A 17,965-nucleotide genomic window follows, 5' to 3' on the forward strand; every position below is an offset into this window, starting at 1 on the left:
TCATTTATTTTCTGATGTTTTTGATGATATTTTTTGATTAAATCATAAAATACAGAATCCAGATAAATTAAAACAAACAAAACAATTTACAAAATTCTAATTATTGTTGAACAGTTATTACATTTATAGAAGTTTCTTGTTTTATTGAGTTGATACTGCATTATTTTGGATTAATAAAAATTTTATTATTAAACCGAATCCAGAAAAATAAAAATGAAGAAAACAGACTAATGCAAAAATTAATCAGCATAAATTTATATTTATAGCATCAAAATCATAATGTGTGAGCAGTTTTGCCAAATAGTGTTATTTGCTGTCATTGAGATTACTATTATACTGTACTTTTACTACTAATATTTTGAATATATTTAGAAGTTTTTAAGTATTTTTTATTTTTCATTTTCATGGAAAGTTGTCATAAATTAAATTATATTAATTAAAGTTAATGAGAAATGTTGCATTGACAATGTGCAGTAAAAAAAATAGATATACCTCTAGTAAACAAGTAGTTTGTGAGTGTAGGCAGACTGACTGGATTACATCAGCCGCAATGCTTCATGGGAGTGGGCCTTCTTCCTGTTTCTATGGTAACAGCGATTTCTCTGATTATTGTTTAGTGTATTCACCAGCAATTTGGCTTTCAAACATGATTGATGTTCATAAAACAGAGCTGATGTGAGCCTCTACAGAAGCTGAGCATCAGGTTTATACAGTATAGTGCTCTGTGCAGGAAATAAATCAGATTTGTATTATTATGTTTTTTATTCTGGAGCCCTGGTTTTGTGTTCTGTACAGACGGGAGGCAAAGAATGTCGTCTAATGTGGTAGCAAGACTAGTGAAACTAGACTGGAGTGCATTTATATTGCCATACATATTTACATGTTTTTTATTAAATTTTTAATCAGTTCTGTCTGTATTTCTAATTTTGTAACTATCGAATGACGACACTTAATAACTGAACTCCGTTGACTCTAACATTGCTAAAACAGGGCCATGAAAAACATTAAAAGTCACGAAATAGATTTTTGTGATAATAAAGGCCTTAAATGGCATTAAATGTTATTTTCACACACATTAAAAATTTGTAGATAGTTTTGAATAAAATATAATATTATCTGTTTGTTTTGAATTATAGCCTTCATAATTAATAACTTTTATTTATTCTGGATTTAGTTATTGCTTCAGTCTGAAAATCTAAGAGAATTATTGAATTCTGAAAGTTGCTGTGTGATGTTTCCAAAAATAATAAAAACAAATAACTGACCATATTTCCCACAATGACTCCACTGTACTGTACTGTACTGTGATGTGCTGTTCTGTAGTTTATCTGTTGATCAGAGGTAGTTGGAGCCGTCTTTCTTTATTCTCTGGGATGCAGGGAATTGGTCCAGAGGAAGGTCAAGGAATGGACTTTGAAACATTGTGAGGGACACACCATATTAGAAAGCGTGGCCAGAATGCTCTTCTCTCTATTTCAGGCGTCTCCTTGTTTGTGCACATGAATGGTGTTGACTGTGTTTCTAATGGGATTTAAGCTGAAGCTAAAGGTCTTCAGGACTCTGTCAGAACGAGCTGCTTCCTCCGCTGCTGCAGTATTTTTGTCTGTTTTATTCTCTCTCCCTCTCTCTCTCATGTCTGCTGTGATTTTGCAGAGGCTGGGATTTCACTCTTTATTTCTGGAACATGTTTATCCGTCAGACAACATTTCATCACTTCTGAATCACTGGCATATGATGCACGTGGGAGCGCAAGTTGTTTCCTGTCTTTGTTGGTTTGTTCTGAGCTTCATGTGTCTTTTTATAATGTTGTAGGCGGTCACTTTATATTTAGGCATTCGTTTGTGTCATGTCTTCCTCTGTGAGAACTTTTAATCTGAAATCCAATGGTACTTTGGCTTCCTGAAGAGCATTTCCAAATATTGATTATCAGTTTCTGGAGTGTGTGTGGGAGGAGCCTGTTAATTTGACTGACCAATGGCAAACATAGGGTGGAGTCAGTAAGGGGTGGGAGGAGTTTTAGGGAAACCTGTTTGGAAGCAGTCATAGTTTTACCTTAATTTTCCTCTTCACAGTTTTCTGAAGTTCAGTCTCAGGTTTGCGCATGCAAAATGCATTCTGGGAAATGCGTTCTTCCACAAAAGTACATTTAATGAATGTGATGAAATGTATAAACTAAATATAAATATCTAAAGTTGGCATTATTTCAAATAGCTTTTTTTAACTATCTTGTCGAGTTAAACTTGACAAAGGTAAAAATAAAATATTAATTATAGTAACACTTTTGAGTAAGGTCACATTTATTTGCATTGATCTAGATATGTTTGTGCAGTATTTATTAGCCTTTGTCAGTGTTGGTTAATAAAAATAAATTTGCTTGTTCATTGTTGACGTAAGAGCACAGTGCATCAATGTTAACAGATTTTAAAAAATGTTTTAGTAAATGTTATAAAATGAACATTAAGTCTTCTAAATGCTGCAGAAATATGGTTCATGGTCAGTTAATGTTAACTAATGGAACCTTATTGTAAAGTTACCATCTTCTTTGAATTTGATTGTGAAGTAGTTTTACAATAAATGTCTATTTAAACCACAGTTCTGCATCCTTTCTGAAACCTCAGGAACGGCTCTTTAGATGCTTGAATGATGTCATCAGGATCTAGAGAGAAAAGAGAGGTCGACTTCCTGTTTTACATGAGCTTAAACGAGTACACACTGATGAAAGAGCACAGGTTAATTATGCTGGTAAAATGAGTTTTTATGGTTATTTGATTTCAAGTTGTGCACACCTCAAACAGACACGTGATGTGTGTGTAAATGAAGGACAGTTGTGGTGGTGATTATACCCTTCGGCCTGGTTTGGAAAGTTCTAGAGTAATCAGCACTTTAGCTGTGTGTGTGTGTGTGTGTGTGTGTGTATGTGTGTGTGTTTCCCTCCTCAGCACATTCAGCTGTAATGAGCCGATGTCTAATGGTGGAGACAGAGATCTTCGAGTTGAGCAAGGCACAAGGTTTATGTGATATAACGAGAGAATGTGAAGTGAATGATTGTCTTGACATGATGTGGACGCTCTGTCCTTGTTAATGACAAAGCCCTGTTCATCTTATCTGAGATAAGTGTAGCTCTGTTTTCATTTGCTTGTGAATGTTAGTGACACTTGCGGTTAGTGTGCCTCAAGAGGATGTTCTACTTCATGTCATGTTAATTAATGGACGCCACATAAAGATGCTGTTCTTTTGGTTTTGAATCAATAAATGAATGAATTCACATGAAACTAATGGAGTGTGTAATGAATGTGAAAGGCTGTGCAGACGTGTGTGTGTGTGATATTCCCAGGAAATACCAAACCTCTCACACACACTCCTTCTGGCTTGATCATGGAGATTTCTAACTAGACGAGTGTAAATGTTCATGCATGTGTATTATGATTCTGATTAGCTATGTTTTTCTCTGTGTCATCATCAGATCGGTTGGCACAGGGCTCAACTCTCCTGCCAAGACCAACTCCATGGAAAAAAAACTGCATCTCAAAAGCAAAGAACTGCAAGACACTCAAGACAAATGTCACAAGGTGAGAACACAGAGATTTCTGGGTAGAGTCTTTAAAGCAAGTTAAACTGCATTAACACACCAACTTCTACTTTTCCTTGCTATTTCCCCCAAAACTAAGAACTGTGTTTGCATCTCACAATTCAGACTTCTCTGTTCAGAATTGCAAGTTTATATCTTGCAGTATATTGCAATTTTGCACAAGAAAATTAAGGATTTCGAGTTGCAAAAAATTGCTAGCAAGAAAATCTGAATTATGAGATTACAAAATTTGAATTACCTTTTTTTAATTACATTTTTTATATCCTGTGATGGAAACAAGCTTCCAAAGAACCTGTCATTTGGTACACTACTGTAATATTATAAAGTTAAAATTAACTTGTTTGTATCAAACATTTAAATTGCATATACAATGTTTTTTTTAAAGGATATAATTCTACTCCAACTTGTTCAAATATAAATATTTAAACATTAGCTGTTATAAAATGTTAGAATTTTTTTCAGACCTAATTTTTCTGAGGCTGAAACACTGATTGATTGATCCATTAAATAAGAAAGTTGTTCTGCTTCTTTCAACAACTTCGGATGTTCATTCATGTTTATTTGGTGCAGTAACTAGAAGTAAAGCAGAAGAGATGATTGGTTCATGTGTGTGTGAGGTTGTGGTTGTGTTGGCGCTGTCCGAGCGCTGCTGTAAAATGCATTCAGACCTGGTGCTTGTGTTTGTGGCCGCTCAGATGGAGCAGGAGATCTCCCGGTTTCAGCGTAAGATGACTGACCTGGAGTCAGTGCTCCAGCAGAAGGATGTGGAGCTCAAAGCCTCCGAGACCCAGAGGAGCATCCTGGAGCAGGACCTCGCCACATACATCACCGAATGCAGCGTGAGTGACGCTCAGACTCTCCTTACAGTATCATAACAGTCACTCATTAATCATAATGCACTTTAATTATAGAGACGAGGAGTCTGTGGAATAAATTAATAGGATATTTTGGCATAAAGGCAAAGAAATTGTCAAAATAGCAGGAAAATAAAAACATTTTGTAGAAAAAATGAAGGACCAAACAATTAATTTTAATTTGGATCTGATTTTATTTGATTTTCTTTTTTTACTGTATTTTTACTGTAATTTAATTTTAATTTATTTTTGTGTTTATTCCCACAGTAATTTATTTCCAAATTTCAATAATGCAATTTATTTATGTGCATAAATGCTTAATTCATAAAAAAAAATGCAAATAAACAAAAAAGAAAGGATAAGAAATAAAGAATACAAAAATAAAGTTAAAAATAAATACAGAAAATAATTAAAAAAAGGTAAATGTAGTAAAAATCGAATTATAAAACCGCTTTATTATTCGTAAAGAGAGAGCCAGACAATTTACACATCTCTCTCTCTCTCACTTTCTTTTGTGCTGTGAAATATTCATCTATGTAATACGTATCGTTAAAAGTTGACCAATTTGAAATGATTTGCAGCTGAATAAGCAGATGATAAACTGAAGCTTCGCGCTCTGCTTCTGTGAACAGTAAACCCCGCCTACTTTGATTTGATTGGCCATAGACCAATGCTACTTTTGCATCATCGAAGGTTAACGCCCCTTTTTGGGGGAAAACTGATACAGAACTCGCTCTAATTTCTTGATAGCAAAAATGGCAGAAACATACACACTCTCTTTGCCGGCCGAGGACCGTGAGGTATTTAAAGAAGCTACTGGATACGGTGTTTACAGAGGTTTCCCTTTGAAATGGTCGAAAACTGGATTAATAACCCCACGCAGTGGCCAAATATGGACATCTAACATTACCATTATCTCGTGGAATCACCAAGTAGCCTATTTTTTGTCATTAACACACTCACAGTATGACTAACTAGGTTAGCTCTCATTATGCACGCTACCTTGGCTGTTTACTGATTTTAAGTTTGAAATATTCGCAGGCTAGGACTAAACAATATAAATATTATACAATATCTGTTTGTAATTGTGTCTGACAGGCCTGTACACATCAGAAACAATGAAAAACAAAAGGTCCCTGGAGCGAGTTCTGTATCAGGAATCCGTTTGTTTTCCCCCAAAAAGGGGCGTTAACCTTCGATGACGCCAAAGTAGCGTTGGTCTGTCTCAGTCATATTGACATTGACGAGTGCTGTAAGACCGCTGAGGCTTTATTTTAAAGTGCCTAGTATGTGCAACTGGTTCAGCTGTGTTAAAGTTTGGGAAAAAATGCAGTCTTTTAATTTCAGAATCTACACAACCTGATACATGTATGTAAATTAATGAACGTTTTGTTATTTCCATCCACGTATTTTTATGCAAATTTTGGAATGCCACATAAAAAAACCTACAACATCATGAAAACAGCAACATGTGCTTAAAATCTAAAAATGTGCTTATTTGGTACAGATCATTTTTAGTTTTATTTGGTAGGAAAACGTACACAAACTACAACGGAAACACTTACAGAATAGCATTTGTTATTGCATTTCACCTACTATTATTACTACCTACTACTTATTATGTGTGGAAAAGAATCTTTTGAAAATGGTATTACTGATACTTACTTTACACAAGTTTCCCAGGAAGAAAGATTTAGTTCTCTTAAAGCACACAGGAAGGAAATGGTGTTCATTAGCAAACATTTTATGCAGTATTATATAATGTTGCGTTTGGGGATCAAGATCTACTCTTTTAAAAGTGCTGAAGCCAATCGAATGTCATCTCACTGTAGATGAACTCACACTGAACCCCAGAGCATTACTTTTGATCATACGCCTCTAAATATAAACCAAGCCATTACTACTAACTGACAATGAGAAGTTACAGAACGAGTCTCCAGGATGACTGGGTGCTTCCTCAACAAACTAAACTAATCAGAAGGAAGTTCATTATTAACATTCTCACAGATATATTGTGCATCCTTATCATCTATAACAGATGTACAGCATTATTCACTATTGTTGCATTAACATAGTGATCTTGGGATTTTAGTGTATTAGTTAGTAGCATTGCCCATCTGTTCTTTTTCTTCAAAGTCCATAAAAATAAAAATCAGTCTAATTTGAGATGAAGAAGTAAGGCTGATCATCTCTTGGTGTTTAGGAGTGTAAGCTTTCCTTCTGGCAGTATCTATAAAACGTATCTATCGTTTTATATCTACAACAGCTAAACTGACTCAGTTTCATATCTGTTTTTAATGCAAATACACCCGCTGATAAAAGCACTCTTGGCTCGCTGTTCATTTTTTGTTCTGACCTTGCGTTCCAACCGCCGCTGCATCTCCACATAACAGACGTGTGTGTGTGTGTGCAGAGTCTGAAGCGCAGTCTGGAGCAGGCTCGTGTTGAAGTGTCACAGGAAGATGATAAAGCTCTCCAGCTCCTCCATGACATCAGAGAACAGAGCAACAAACTCCAGGAGATCAAGGAGCAGGTGAACAAATGCACATCACCACACCGTCACTGTGAGATCCTCGCTTTAAACAGTTGTTTTACTATTCATTTATTTCTGTGATGCTCCGCTGTATTTTCAGCATCATTCCTCCAGTCTTCAGTGTCACATGATCTTCAGAAATCATGAAAATATGATGATTTACTGCTCAAGAAACATTTCTGATTATTATCAGTGTTGAAAACAGGTGTGCTGCTCAATATTTCTGCTGAAACAGTGATACATTTTATTTTTCAGGATTCACATATGAATAGAAAGTAAAAAAAGAAGCATATTAAAGCAATAATCCCCAAGAAGCCGTGGTTTACAGTGAATTTATAACAGCTGAGAGACGTAGCTAGGTACGAGCTTTTATAAACTCTTTGTAAACCACGGCTCCACTGGGATTATTGCTTTTATAAAACGGTTATTCCATATACGTGGTATGGTTTCACAAAATAAAACAAATAAAGAGTAATGATATTAATAAACACAGTATTCGACATCCACCAAACGATGTAGTTCCTCTGAATCAGTTGTGGTTGCTACAAAGTAGTTGCTGAGCAACACACAAACGTAAACAAAGGTAATTTCTGAAACAGCTTTGAACTTGGCTCAGCCAATCAGAATCAAGGACCGGAACTATCTGTTTTATAATAACTGTTTTTGTCATTGAAAACTTTTGTAACATTATAAATGTTTTTACTGTCAATTTATTGCATTCTTGCAGGATAACCCTGAACTATTGAATAGCAGTGTATCAAAAATATGAAGCAGATATGGAATTTTTTTAACCGATTTTTGTGTGAAAACTATATTAAATATAGTCATTTGTTATTCATCAAGTAAATAATATTGAATAAGCACATGGCCACACCTCCATTGGCTCGACTTTATTAGCCACACATTCTCAGAACTGAATCCTGTATTTGAGGTCAGTCTGAAGAGACTCATCTAAAAACCAGCTAATCACTAATCAACACGCATCATTAAGTTCCTCCACAAGCAAATCATGTTGCTTTTTCCTCAGGTTCCAGGTTTATTGGTGTTTTCCTTTCCGCATGTAGTCATTTGTTCAGAATAAGATTCTGTCAGTGATTGAGACAAACACAGTGTTCTTCCTGACTACTGCACTGGTGTGATTTCCTGTAGTGTCTGCTTGCATTTAAACCATTGAGCTCCGACTATTATAATGCAGTTAACATGTATATATGTTATATGTGAATATATATGTATATTTAGAGTTAGATTAGTCTGATAGTTTATTGATGAACACAGCCCTGAAGTGCAGACGTCAGGCAAACATGATGCGGTTTAAGTTAGGTTGGTTCTGTGCATGTGAGCATGAACATGAGCTCAAGGCATTATGGGGAATAATATTTCTCTCACTGAACTAGAAACAAGAATTAGTGGATAATCCTGTGACGAGCTCGTTTTTAAACCCCGAGTACGCTGGGATCGGAGAACAGCTTTGTCCCAAAACAAACAGAATTTACAGAGAAGAACAGCAGTAAACTGAGCCGTCAGATGAAGACAGATCTTTGTTTTTGTGCCGGTTTAAAAAATGTTGCATTTATTTGATCAAAAATACATTAAAAACTGAAATAATATTATAAAAATAAAAACCGTTTTCTAAGTGAATATCTAAAGTGTAATTTATTGCATTCAATTTATTATCATTCCTCCAGTCTTCAGTGTCACATGATCTTCAGAAATCAGGATAATATGATGATTTGCTGCTCAAGAAACATTTCTGATTATTATCAATGTTGAACACAGTCGTGCTGATTAATTTTTTGTGGAAACTAATATTTTTTTTTTCACAGATGAATAAAAAGTTCAGAAAAACAGTATTTATTTGAAATATAAACTTGTAAAATGTGTTTACTGTCACTTTTGATCAATTTAGTTAATCCTTAATGAATAAAAGTATTAATTCTTTAAAAATAATTCTTCCTGACAACAAAGGTTTGAACAGAAGTGAATACTGTAACAACCAACATTGTTCTGAAGTAACATTTAACATGTTTTGTTTGCTTCTATAATGTAGACATTGTTTATGAAGATACTTGTAGAGAACTATATTTATTGCACATATGAAGAACATTGGTGTTTGCTTGATAATAACTGCATATTTCTATAAGATCTCTGTTGTATGTGAGTGTTTATTAGCATGCTAAACGTTTTGCTCTCGTTGTGTCTAACTGATTGACGTCTTGGCAGATCTGATCCACAACATAGCCTTCACTGTCAGTCTCCTCCGATCAATATCAGCTCGATTCAATCTCCAGATCCTCCTCTAACAATCAGTCCCCACACACACACACACACACACACACACACAGACATTAGCTATTAATCAAGTCAGATTAATATTAAAATCAGTCAGGTCAAAATTAGTTAAATAAATGCATTTTGAAATATAATTATTTAAACAAAACCAAATAGATTAATAGCTAATAATACATAAATAATAATTTGATCACAAATAGATTATTTGTAACTATGCTGTGACTTCTGGAGTGCAGAAATCTAACCTGTTTCTTAACCATTTCATTTATGTAGGACTGAAAAATATGCATTGCATTAAGTTTATTAGTTTGTTTATGATAAAACTATGTAACCCAAATGCAATTCAGATGCATTACTCTTAAATTTAGGCTTAAATAATGACCAGCAGTTTGGTTGTTTAATGCATTATCCAGCCTCTAGTGCTGTGACTGTGTGATATTTCATGAACACATAATCATTCATTGAAGTGTCATTTAATAGGGATATTTTCCATTAGGGTTCACTTAGAGCAGCTTTAAATGACTCGATGATGGACTTTCAGAGCGTGATTGTGAATCACAGTCCCTCTGAACAAACATCTATATGGAGCAATCCTGTAATTTGCCAACTAAAACATAATTTGTCTCTTAAATGTTTCCTATTTGGATCCAAGGTAAGATGCTGTCTTTGCTGGAACTGAAAGGAAGGGAAGGGCTTGAGAAAGTGTGTTTCTATCAGACCTCTAAACTCAATTAACCTCAGGGAGAATCTCAGCCTGTAATCATTCACATTATATTTCAGCCGCTCGTTTAATTCTGTTACTCGCTCAAACCCTCACTAACCTGTCTGTCTGCTGTCAGCGGGTCATTTCACAGGAACAGCAGAGCCTTATCAGCGCAGAAACACACACAGACGTCTTGTGCTGCTCATATCCAGGGTTATCTTTGTTAAAAAAGTACTAATTAAAACTAACAAAAAAAAAACTTTTTACATATTAAGAACATTAAACATTGTGTTATTTGAAATAAAGCAGAAATAAAAGAAAAAATCAAATGCAAAGAACTTTTTTAAAGAATTGAAAATTAATAGAAATTTTGGTGAGTATATGAAATAAAACGTTAAAAAAATTATAGTAAATTTTTATAATAAAATTAAAAAAAAATTAAAATGGACTAAGAATATAAAACTAAAGCCAATTATTGGTTGAAAACTATGTAAGTATGTAAATAATACTAAAGTAACCCTGCTCATGACCAGGGTTATTATTGATAACTAACACATTACCTTAAAAACATGTTGTTAATTGAAATAAAGCTGAAATAAAATAAATATTACATGACAAAAACTAGAAATGTTGGCAAGTAACTGAAACAAGTTTAAAATGATAAAAGTACTAAGAATTTAACCAGAATGAAAATTAACTTTTTACCCTTATGCGTTGTTGGGGAAGTTTTCGTCCACTAGGGGGTAACGTTGAGTCTTAATTTGGACACAACATTCTCTGTGTTTCAGCAAATGGAATGATTTTTGGTGACAAATCTTATTTTGACACACATTTTGGGAAAATGCATTTTTCAAAAACTCAACAATACTTTGTCGGCAAATTCACTACCCTTTAGTTATGTTCGTGGATGAAAACATCCACTAAATTAAACTGCTGTAAAAATGTATCAGATAAATATTTATTTTCTAATTTCTTTTGCATAGATCTATTAATCAACCTCAATCCTGATCAAAACTACCAAATTGAAAAAAAAAAAAATCCAAGCTTATAACTCTTTTATTATCAAGTTCATAAATGATGTCTCTCTCACACTCTCTCTCTCTCTCTCTCTCTCTCTCTCTCAGACACACACACACACACACACACAATAATATGCTGTTATACTCCATATAGCTCCATATACAAGTCAGTAACTAAGCTTATTTTGCACAGGCCTATCTAAAGGGTTAATGATCCCACCTAGTGATCAACTGTAAAAATTAAAAATGTGACCTCTTCCCAAAAGGGAAAACCATTAACAATCAAGAATGCATGATTATATGGTGCCATGTTGTTATAATGGAAATCAATGGGGCAAAAACAGCCACAAACAATAAATGAGAGCGAAAAAAATTAAAATCTAATGCTGTACAAAATCTAACAATGCATCAAAGGCAATGTTGTTACTAATCTTTGACATGCCCAAGATTGTGATAAAGGGGAAGTAATTTTGTTAGTTTTTTCCCCCTAAATCAGTGACATCATTTATTAACTTGGATATTAAGATTTAAAATCTTGGAATTTTTTTTTTACATTTGGTAGTTTTGATCAGGACTGAGATTGATTAATAGATTTATGTAAAAAATCTATAATACATTTTTACAGCAGTTTAATTTAGTGGATGTTTTCATCCTGAAAGTGTAGTAAATTTGAGCGCCAAGGGTTAAATATTTTTAAAAAGCTTATCAATTATTTTAATCAAAATAATATATGAATAATTAGAAAATAACCAGGGTTATTATTGTTACCTAAAACAATAGAAAAACATTTTGTTAATTTAAAATTAAATAAAGTTTAAATTAAATTGAAGTAAATATAAATGTTAGATGGAAAACTATAACAACAATAATGATAACAACAACAATAATCATGATGATGATAATAAAAAGAAATAAGAGAAATGTAAGTGTTGTCAAGTAACTGAGAAAACAAAACAAATTTTTTTTTAAATAAAAATTATATTTAAGAAAAATTATAATAAATAAATAAAAAAAATTATAATAGAAATTAGGGGTGTAACGGTACACATATTAGTTTCGGTACAGGTCTTTCGACTCGGTACGCATGTGTTATTTATTTGTTTATTTTTAAAACCATGTAAAATCAGGCTCTGTACTGGCTGGTTATCATATTTGTGTCCCTGCAGCACAAAAGCAGTCAACAGTAGCACAAGTATATTTGTATCAATAGCCAACAGTACATTGTATGGGTCAAAATTATTTATTTTTCTTTTATGCAAAAATCATTAGGATATTAAGTAAAGATCATGTTCCATTAAGATATTTTGTAAATTTCCTACCATAAATATATCAAAACTTAATTTTTGATTAGTAATATGCATTGCTAAGAACTTCATTTGAACAACTTTAAAGATGATTTTCTCAATATTCAGATTTTTTTGCTCCCTCAGATTCCAGTTTTTCAAATAGTTGTATCTCAGACAAATATTGTCCTCCTAACAACATATATCAATGGAGAGATTACTCAGCTTTTAGATGATGTATAAATCTTAATAAAAAAAATTGACCTTTATGACTGGTTTTGTGCTCCAGGGTCACATATAGTAGTTTTGTGTAACTGTGCTGAAGTTTCCCCAGAAGAGCATGTTGTGTGAGTTTATGTGGATGTGTTTGACGTGTTCAGGAGTATCACGCTCAGCTGGAGGAGATGCAGGTGACCATCAGGCAGCTGGAGGAGGATCTGTCTGCCGCTCGCCGCCGCAGTGACCTGTACGAGACCGAGCTGAGAGAGTCACGACAGACCAGCGAAGAGCTCAAGAGGAAAGCCGCCGAATACCAGCAGAGGATCCAGAAGGTGGGTGTGTGTGTTTGTGTGTGTTCAGTCAGTGTTTAGTTACACTACAAAACATTTATTATTTGTTTTGTTTCCAGCCCAGGGTGTGTATAACAGAATTTTTCTTATTTTAGGTTTTAACTTGCATTAAATTAGTATGTTTTGGCAAATTCGTATTAGAAGCAAATCTGAAATTGATTTGGCATTATTATCCTATCTTTCAAAATCATACCTTATCTCTAGTCAGGAAATTTTAATTACATTTATGCATTTAGCAGACGCTTTTATCCAAAGTGACTTACAGTGCATTCAGGCTATACATTTTTACCTATCATGTGTTCCCGGGGAATCGAACCCCCAACCTTGTGCTTGATATCTTAAATTGCATAAAGTTCAAGAATCCACTCTCAGGTCTGTTACCAAGCAACCAACACTGTGCGGCTGCTTCTGAGGTAAACAGAACTGTTACCAAGCAACCAACACTGCGCAGCTGCTGCTGATGTAAACAGAACTGTTACCAAGCAACCAACACTGCGCAGCTGCTGCTGAGGTAAACAGAACTGTTACCAAGCAACCAACACTGCGCAGCTGCTGCTGATGTAAACAGAACTGTTACCAAGCAACCAACACTGCGCAGCTGCTGCTGAGGTAAACAGAACTGTTACCAAGCAACCAACACTGCGCAGCTGCTGCTGATGTAAACAGAACTGTTACCAAGCAACCAGCACTGCGCAGCTGCTGCTGAGGTAAACAGAACTGTTACCAAGCAACCAACACTGCGCAGCTGCTGCTGAGGTAAACAGAACTGTTACCAAGCAACCAGCACTGCGCAGCTGCTGCTGAGGTAAACAGAACTGTTACCAAGCAACCAACACTGCGCAGCTGCTGCTGAGGTAAACAGAACTGTTACCAAGCCACCAACACGGTGCAGCTGCTGCTGATGTAAACATAGCTGTAACCAAGCAACCAACACTGCGCAGCCACTGCTGAGGTAAACAGAACTGTTACCTAGCAACCAACACTGCGCAGCTGCTGCTGAGGTAAATAGAACTGTTACCTAGCAACCAACACTGCGCAGCTGCTGCTGATGTAAACAGAACTGTTACCTAGCAACCAACACTGCGCAGCTGCTGCTGAGGTAAATAGAACTGTTACCAAGCAACCAACACTACGCAGCTGCTGATGAGGTAAACAAAACTGTTACTGAGCAGCTGCTGATGAGGTAAACAAAACCATTACCAAGCAACCAACACTGCAGAGCTGCTGATGAGGTAAACAAAATGGTTACCAAGCAACCAACACTGAGCAGCTGCTGATGTAAACAGAACTGTTACCAAGCAACCAACACTGAGCAGCTGCTGCTGATGTAAACATAACGGTTACCAAGTAACCTACACTGCGCAGCTGCTGCTGATGTAAACAGAACTGTTACCAAGCAACCAACACTGCGCAGCTGCTGATGAGGTAAACAAAATGGTTACCAAGCAACCAACACTGACCATCTGCTGATGTAAACAGAACTGTTACCAAGCAGCCAACACTGAGCAGCTGCTGCTGACGTAAACATAACTGTTACCAAGTAACCCACACTTCGCAGCTGCTGCTGAGGTAAACAGAACTGTTACCAAGCAACCAACACTGCGCAGCTGCTGCTGATGTAAACAGAACTGTTACCAAGCAACCAACACTGTGGAGCTGCTGGTGATGTAAACAGAACTGTTACCAAGCAGCCAACACTGCGCAGCTGCTGATGAGGTAAACAAAACTGTTACCAAGCAACCAACACTGCGCAGCTGCTGCTGATGTAAACAGAACTGTTACCAAGCAACCAACACTGTGCAGCTGCTGCTGATGTAAACAGAACTGTTACCAAGCAACCAACACTGCGCAGCTGCTGATGAGGTAAACAAAACCGTTACCAAGCAACCAACACTGCGCAGCTGCTGATGAGGTAAACAAAACTGTTACCAAGCAACCAACACTGCGAAGCTGCTGCTGATGTAAACAAAATTAATACAAAAAGCGGCAATCATTTAATTTTGGGGACGCGGAAATTGAAACTGATAAGTTCTGTAGAAAAGGCAAAGCCGACAGTATTTGGTAAGTTTTCAGCTTCACTCACTCATGAAGACAAAGACAGGGAGCAGGCAAAGAGTCTGCAAAAAGGTCAACTGACACTGTAAGATAACGCTGTTCTGTAATGGCTTTTGTCATAAATGTGGTCCTAACTGAAATGGTTATGCCTACCAAACAGGTAAGATAAGATTTTAAATTTAGGATCTTTCTGTAATGCACCTCCCGGTTATCCAGAAAATAACAAACAAAATAATCTGCACAATGGGGTAAGCAAAATCATCTTGTTTTCTGTTTGAAATACGATCTTTTTGCTTACCCCATTGGCAGATTATTTTACTTGTTCTAAGCAAAGACTTGTTTTTCTGAAAACGAGACATTAATTTTTACTTTTCTAGAAAATACTTTTTGATTTAAGAATTTTTGGATATCTTGGCTGGTAACAAGACAATAAACATCAAAGTAAGAAAAGCATTTTTTTGCAGTGTATGATGACAATATCTAGTACAGACACAGCCACAGTATCTCTACACAGCCAGTCAAATGCTTGGACACATTTGCTCATTCTTTGTATATAAATTAAATTAAAAACATTTTCTGTCACTTTATTAAAATTAATATTTTTTAATTTGTATTATTTATTATTTTAATTTAGTATATAGATAAAATTGTATATATGTATATATATATATATATATATATATATATATATATATATATATATATATATATATATATATATATATATGTATATGTATATGTGTGTGTGTGCTCTTGTTTTTGTGACATATCAGGACACAACTCTGTATAATGACATGGGTATGACACAGGTATTACAAGGAGAGCGTGACTTATGAGGACATAACCCATGTCCCCATTTTTCAAAACGCTTATAAATCATACAGAATGAGTTTTTTTTTTTGAGAAAGTTAAAATGCACAAAGTTTCCTGTGAGGGTTAGGTTTAGGGGTAGGGTTGGTGAAGGATGATAGAATATACAGTTTGTACAGAATAAAAACCATTACACCTATGGGATGTCCCCACTTTTCACAAAAACAAACATGTGTGTGTGTGTATACATACATACATTAATACACCATATAAATGTAATGTAAATGATCAAAATCTGATCTCCCTGGTCTATAAATACAGTAGGTGTTGTCTGTGTGTGAGGGGTTATTCTTTCTGATCCTGTCATGTGATTTCTGGACTGTGTTTGTGTGTTGTGTTCAGGCGAAGGAGCAGGGGAAAGCAGAGGTGGAGGAGCTGCTCTCTAAACTCGAGAAGGTACTAATCAGTCAAACACACAAATCTGTATCTGTATCTCAATAATTCATCCGTCATCAGATCATACGCTAGACAGAAACCTCTCTAAACGTCCTCTACTCGCTGCTCTTCATGCTGGGAAATCTCTCTCTGGTCAAGTAGTTTCATTTAGAGAGGACACTTCTTCATGAGTAAATGTTTTTATAAAATGTGATGATAAGCTCATCTATTAAAACTGCTCTCTCGAGCACTGTTTTACTGAAAATTAGCATTTTCTATTCACATAGTTTGCACATATTTATAGAAAAACCCTTTTAAAAAGGTACTTGATGTTATATTTAGAGCTGTGCGTACAGGGTAGATCACAAATAACAGAATGGTTGACCAAATAATTTTTTTTAATTCGATATTCTACTCTATGGGCCCTATTTTAAAGATCTAAACACAAAGTGTAAAGCGCACGGCGCAGGTGCACTCAGGGTGTGTCCAAATCCAATAGATCGCTATTTACATGGCGGAAAAGCTGAACGTTTCTCAAGTGAAGAAACTGATCTGCTCGTGGTGAAGAAGGTGTGGGATAAAGTAGAATTTCATTCATCATTATAAGTAGTAATAAGCTGAATTGCAAATAGGGATCCTAATTCTAATGCATGCTATGACTATCCATCATTACATTTTTATATTTATGTAGCCTACACATGAATATTCTTTTACACTGTAATGCTTTTGTTTTTAATATTTGACATGTTTGTGTGATGCACATCCCTGTGTGTAATAAGCAAAGTCAAAGTGCACTGTGGACCTGCCCAGAGGCGCATTTTCTACCAACGCACTCTTTAAATAACAAAAAAATATTGCACCATTGACTTTAGACTTTAGAGCAGGTTTGAGTTGGTCTATGGCGCAGTCTATTTTGAGCTCCTTAAAATAGCAATGCACCTGAACACACCTCTTTTTTAGACCAGCACGCCCGCATGGGCACACAAATGGGCGCAAATGCATTTGCTAATTAAACGACGTGGCGCTGGACGGGAACATGCCAATGGCACCGGACTGAAACTAGCAAACACACTTGCACTGCGCTTTGCGTCGTATTGCGCCGGATGTATGATAGGGCCCTATATCTTCAAAAACTGACTTTTATTTTATTTTAATAATTCAGGTGGACCATTGTTTTTTAGCCAAGCTTTTTTAGGAGTCCTGTTTGCAGTGGAACAAGAGTAAATGTTGTTTTAAAAAAGTAACTAAAATTGTTATTTTATTTTTAATAAAGCAACATTTCTTATTTTATTTTAGTTTATCTTGAAGTAAAAAAACTAAAACTGAAATTTACATATAAAAAAAAAACTATGTATAGACATCTCTATATTAAACACACACACACACAATTGTTGCTAAAATAAAAATGGAAAATATAAACATAAAAACAGATTCAAAATATAAATAAAACTATAATAGTATTTCAGTGATCTTACAATAACACTGATTGGAATGCTGATAATGTTTTGGATGTTATTTTATTGTATTTTTCCATATCAGCCTGGTCTGACTGATGAAATTCATAAACATATAACTGTTGGTCAATCCTGATATAGTCTACAGTGTAATCATCTCTACACTTTCCTCATCATCTCTTTTCGAACACTGTCTTGTCATTTACTTCACCTGCGCTGACATTATAATTTCACACTAATTATTCCACACACTCGTCTGCTGTGTGTGTGAAATAAAGAGACTTAAGAGCTTCTGTGTTCCAGACGAACGCCGAGCAGCAGCTGAAGATCCAGGAGCTGCAGGATAAACTCTCAAAGGTGCAGTGTTCAGTT

At 35.3% G+C, this 17,965-nt stretch overlaps 1 protein-coding gene across 7 annotated transcripts in view; it reads left to right on the top strand.

Moving 5' to 3' along the window:
* cita (citron rho-interacting serine/threonine kinase a) overlaps positions 1 to 17,965 on the top strand; it is a 101,589-nt gene that overhangs the window by 45,358 nt on the left and 38,266 nt on the right. For all 7 annotated transcript variants that reach the window (XM_026243342.1, XM_026243345.1, XM_026243344.1 and 4 more), the window contains 6 exons: positions 3,464 to 3,569; positions 4,285 to 4,428; positions 6,857 to 6,976; positions 12,651 to 12,821; positions 16,107 to 16,160; positions 17,897 to 17,950. In XM_026243342.1, the coding sequence (XP_026099127.1) occupies positions 3,464 to 3,569; positions 4,285 to 4,428; positions 6,857 to 6,976; positions 12,651 to 12,821; positions 16,107 to 16,160; positions 17,897 to 17,950 (649 nt within the window). The remainder of the gene's footprint in view (positions 1 to 3,463; positions 3,570 to 4,284; positions 4,429 to 6,856; positions 6,977 to 12,650; positions 12,822 to 16,106; positions 16,161 to 17,896; positions 17,951 to 17,965) is intronic.

Source organism: Carassius auratus, unplaced genomic scaffold (genome assembly GCF_003368295.1).
Source record: "Carassius auratus strain Wakin unplaced genomic scaffold, ASM336829v1 scaf_tig00003102, whole genome shotgun sequence".
NCBI lineage: Eukaryota > Metazoa > Chordata > Actinopteri > Cypriniformes > Cyprinidae > Carassius > Carassius auratus.